The sequence below is a fragment of the Gracilinanus agilis genome, unplaced genomic scaffold (genome assembly GCF_016433145.1).
Source record: "Gracilinanus agilis isolate LMUSP501 unplaced genomic scaffold, AgileGrace unplaced_scaffold45482, whole genome shotgun sequence".
Lineage (NCBI taxonomy): Eukaryota > Metazoa > Chordata > Mammalia > Didelphimorphia > Didelphidae > Gracilinanus > Gracilinanus agilis.
The window spans coordinates 1-5,123 of NW_025379669.1; the positions used below are offsets into that span (position 1 = coordinate 1).

The 5,123-nt window shown below is 49.3% G+C and overlaps 1 protein-coding gene across 1 annotated transcript; it reads left to right on the plus strand.

Annotated features, from left to right (window-relative positions):
* Positions 1-520: 520 nt before the first annotated feature.
* Positions 521-3,551, plus strand: LOC123255388 (ATP-dependent DNA helicase PIF1-like; the record flags this gene model as incomplete). The annotated part of the gene is made up of 5 exons (XM_044684194.1): positions 521-660; positions 1,607-1,713; positions 2,356-2,443; positions 2,600-2,745; positions 3,375-3,551. Coding segments are annotated over 5 exons (658 nt in total), but the record flags the coding sequence as incomplete, so codon positions are not given.
* Positions 3,552-5,123: the final 1,572 nt, after the last annotated feature.

Here is a 5,123-nt window from a genome sequence, read left to right on the forward strand (position 1 = left end):
TGTATAGTAAATAAAATAATATATAAGCATATAAATATATAAAAATATAAAGTAATTATTAATAAAATTATTAATAAGATAATTAAATTTTAATTAAATTAAAAAATTTTTTAAAGCAAAAGGTTTTTTAGGGAGTGTGTGAATACATCCATACACACACCCCTTCAGGGGCTGACACGATCATCATCATCCCCACTTGAATCTCCTGGGCATTCCTTAGGGCAGTCATGGGCAAACTACAGCCAGTGGGCCAGATGCAGCCCCCTGAAAAGTTCTATCTGGCTGTGAGACATTATTCTTAAGCTGACGAATACAATAAGTAGGATACAGTACAATGAAACTTCGAAAGAGTTGCCTTAGAAACAGACAGACAGATGAGCATTTCCTTTCCTTTGGCCCCCTCTTTAAGAAGTTTGCCCATCACTGCCTTAGGGGAACGCCCCCTTGGTGGCGTCTGGTCCCCAGGGCGTTGGGAGGAGGTGGCAGCGTCCGTCCCAGGGCCCCATTCTCTGTGCCTCAGGTGCTCCGATGAGGTGACCCAGAAGCTGAAGGCCACAGCCCAACACAGAGTAGAGCGGGATGGGATTCTGGCCACAAGACTCTGTACCCACCAGGATGATGTGGCGCTGACCAATGAGCGGAGGCTGCAGCAGCTGCCTGGTGAGCAGGGAATGAAAAAGGGCCTTGAAGAAGAAAAGAAGGAGGGAAGAAAGCCATTGCAGAGACTTGGGGCTGTAGGACCCCTACATCTAGTGATGGAGCACTGGAGGGAGAGTGGGGAAGATAGGACTTTTAATACTGTCTCAGATGATGGCTGAGCAGCTGGGGGGAGGGCCAAGTCTAGAGGAGGTCCTGGGTTCAGACCTGGCCTCAGACATTTTTTAGTTGTCTGACCTTGGGCAAGTCATTTAATCCCTCTTGCCTAGCCCTTACCATTCTTCAGTCTTAAAATTGGCATTAAGTAAAAATAAATAAATGCTTTTAAAGGATGTTTTATATTAATAATTATTATTAATAATAATAAATTAAAATTAAAAGAATTGATACTAAGTGAATAATATAGAAATAGATATCCAGTGATAACATTTGTATACCCCCGTAGAATTGCTTGTTGGTTCTGGGAGAAGGGAGGTAAGAGGGGAGGGAAAGAACATGAATCATGGAATCATGGGAAAGTACTTCTAAATAAATGAATGAATGAATGAATGAATGAATGAATGAATGAATAAATAAATGAATAAATAAATAAATAGAGATTACAGAATTGATACTGAGCCAGAAAGTGAAGATTTTTTTTTAACCCTTACCTTCCATCTTGGAGTCAATACTGTGTATTGATTCCAAGGCAGAAGAGAGGTAAGGGTAGGCAATGGGGGTCAAGTGACTTGCCCAGGGTCACACAGCTAGGAAGTATCTGAGGTCAGATTTGAACCCAGGACCTCCCATCTCTAGGCCTGGCTCTCAATCCACTGAGCTACCCAGCTGCCCCCCAGAAAGTGAAGATTTTTTTTTTAAAAGACCTAGTTTCTCATCTAAGCTGTCTTTCTCAACTTTGCACATGGAAAATACTTTTAAATGCTTATTGTATGATGTGATCTTCTCCCAGGCCAAGTCCACAGCTATGAAGCTGTAGATAGTGACCCTGACATGGTCAGGACCCTCGATTCGCAGTGTCCAGTGGGTCATCTCCTGCAACTGAAGCTGGGAGCCCAGGTGAGCTGGAAAGCACCCCTGCAGGGTCAGAGGTCGGAGTTCCCAGATCTGGGGGTCGATAACCAGCAGGTTTATCTCCAGCGTCCAGTTCTCCGAAGATGTACTTCCTTGCCTCCCCGATGGCCCTGCCCATATCCTGTCCGGCCTCCTCAGTTTTTGAGTCTGGCCTTCTCTTCCTTCCATCCTGCTAGCCATAAACAGGACGCTGGAGCCTGACAGCTAGTCCAGTGTACCTTTTTTTTTTTTTTACACTCTTACCTTTTGAAAAAAAATTTTAAATTAAAATTAAATTTAAAAAATTAAAATTAAAAATAATCCCTTACCTTCTGTCTTGGAATCAATATTAAGTATTGGTTCCAAGGCAGAATAGCTGTAAGGGCTAGGGAAAGGGGGTTAAGTGACTTGCCCAGGGTCACACAGCTTGGCAATGTCCAAAGTCGCATTTGAAGCCAGATTCTCCCAGCTCCGGCCCGGCTCTCTAAGCGCCAGGTCGCCTCGTCGCCCCCAGTGTGGCGCTCCCACGTCCCCTCACTGCCTCGGCCCCACTCCTAGCGGGGAAGTCCTGTTTGAGACGAGGACCTCGAGGCCAGCTTCTCAGGAAGGGGCTTTGCCAGCCCTCATCCCTCCCCATCTCCTCCCCAGGTGATGCTGGTGAAGAACCTGGCAGTATCTCAGGGCCTGGTAAACGGAGCTCGGGGCGTCGTGGTGGGATTCGAAGCAGACGGGAGAGGTGAGACGGCCTCGGCTCGGGTGGGAGGGAAGAGGGGCTGGGGGGGTGGGGGGGGCCCCCTCGGACCACTCGCCGGGCTCCCAATCCTCTGAGCCGGGGGCTTCCGGGCTCCATCCCACTCCCTTCTTAGCTCCGCTCCCTGCCCTCCCCCACCAGGGCTTCCCAGGGTGAAATTCCTGTGTGGCGTCACAGAGGTGGTCCGGACCGAGCGCTGGACTGTGCATGGCCCTGGGGGTCAGCTCCTCAGCAGGCAGCAGCTGCCCCTCCGGCTAGCCTGGGCTCTGTCCATTCACAAGAGTCAGGTGAGAGCAGGGGCCATAGAGGCAGAGGGATGGCCGGGAGGACTCGTGGGCGAGAGAGCATGGGAGGGGAGGAGGGGAAGAGGGGAAGCCTGTGTCTTCTGAGGATCTAGAATCAAAATATTAAGTACTGGTTCCGAGGCAAAAGATCTGTAAGGACTGGGGAAGGGGTCCCACGGCTCGGACGTGTCCGAAGTCATATTTGAAGCCCGATTCTCCCATCTGCAGAGCTGGCTCTCTCTCCACTAAGCCTTCGGTGCTCCCCTTAATATCAGTTCTAAGACAAAAGACTTCCCGAGGACTAAAGGTCACGAGGACGGACCCTGGATTTCTTCTCCCGACCCCTCTGCCTTTCTGCTTCTTCTGTACCCAAACCTCTCCCTTCGGGGCAACAAATTCGGCATTCATCCACCCGTCCGGTGTCTGTGATCCCCAACTTCTGCCTGGTCTCCGGGGAGCCCTCGTCCCTCCAGAATTTTCTCTCTGTAGGATGCCGTGTCTGTCTTTCTTTCCTTTCACCCAGATCCCAGTTTGGGATCCCTGTCCTACCTCCCGCCTCCTTTCTTCCCCTCCAGCCTTTAGGGGAGGCCGGAGGTTCCCGCTGACGCCGGTGTTTGCCTCCCCCGTTCTAGGGCATGACTCTTGACTGTGTGGAGATCTCGCTGGCCCGAGTGTTTGAGAGTGGCCAGGCCTACGTGGCCCTCTCTCGGGCCCGAAGCCTGCAGGGGCTGCGGGTGCTGGACTTTGACCCCAACGTGGTCCGGTGTGATCCCCGGGTCCTCAAGTTCTACGCCTCTCTCCGCAAGCAGGTGGGTGGATAAACCAGAGGAGGGGAGGGCTCTGGAAGGCTGTTTGGGTGCCGGGGAAGGGACTGGGGGGGATCCACTTTGCAGGCAATGGGCTAGGAATACCATGCAGGGCTAGGGGGATGGAAATGACTGTCTGGAGGTCACCTTTCTGGGTAATCTCAGCAAGGATCAGCCAAGAAAAGCAAGAGGGGCAATCCTGGAACGGAGGCAGGAGAGGGCTGGGATGCCCAGGCAGAAGTGACTCTGGAGGGTCCAAGGAGGAGGTCATGAATGCTGATACACTCAGAGAATCTGCCTCTTTCTGACCCAGGCTTATCTGAATGAGGATGAAGAGGATCCAGGACAGGAGAATAAGGACCCTGACATCTGAGTCCCTGCTCCCAAAAGGGCAGCAAGTCCTGCCTCCTTCTCCCAGTAAGACCTTGAACGAGGCACTTAACTCTGGGTCTCAGTCTCTTCTCCAAAATGAAGGCTTTGGACTTACTGGCCTCCGAGGTCCCTTTCAGCCCCGGATCTTGGGTCTCGCAAGGATTGTATGTGTGTCTCCCTTTCATTCTCAGGGGGAGGGTCTCCCAGATATCCTCCCCTTCTGTTCATCTCTGGGCTGGGGGGGGGGGTCTGTGCCTGCTACTACCTCAATCTTCCCTCTGTGCAGGGTGGAGCCCTCACCCCCCCCTCCGTGGCTACCAGAGCATGGACTTTGGTCCTGAATCCGTTATCTTTGTCTTCCAATCAAGTCACACCTTTCTATGATCTTTTCACTTCCACAATTCCCAGGACGGTTGGGAGAGGTTCTCTTCCTCTTGTCAAACTGTAACTCAATTTTCTCTTCCTGTACTCACACCTGTGGGCCACAAGTAAGCTCTAATTCAGAAGCACTTAACTTGGGGGTCCAGGAACTTGTTTTTAAAAATTTAAAGAAGGCTGCTGGGTGGCTCAATGGATTGAGAGCCAAGAGTAGAGATGGAAGGTCCTGGGTTCAAATGTGACTTCAGCTGCTTCCCAACTGTGACCTTGGGCAAGTCACTTAACCCCCATTCCCCTTACTACTCTTCTGCCTTGGAACCAATACTTAATATTGATTCTTTTTTTTTTTTTAAACCCTTACCTTCCCTCTTGGAGTCAATACTGTATATTGGCTCCAAGGCAGAAGAGTGGTAAGGGCTAGGCAATGGGGGTCAAGTGACTTGCCCAGGGTCACACAGCTAGGAAGTGTCTGAATCCAGATTTGAACCTAGGACCTCCTGACTCTAGGCCTGGTTCTCAATCCACTGAGCTACCCAGCTGCCCTCTTAATATTGATTCTAAAATGGAATGTAAGGATTTTTTGTGTGTTTTTTTTAATGTAGTATTTTATTTTATTGGTTATTATATAGATATTTTATTTTACAAGTTACATGTAATAACAAATTTCCACAAGTTTTCCAAAGTTATATTATCTAACTTGTCTTCCTGCCTCCCTCCTCTCTCTCTTCCCAGAGCTGACAAGCAATTTGATCTGGGTTTTACATGTATAGCATGTAATATATCTGGGTTTTATATATATAATGCAATATATATTATATTATATTA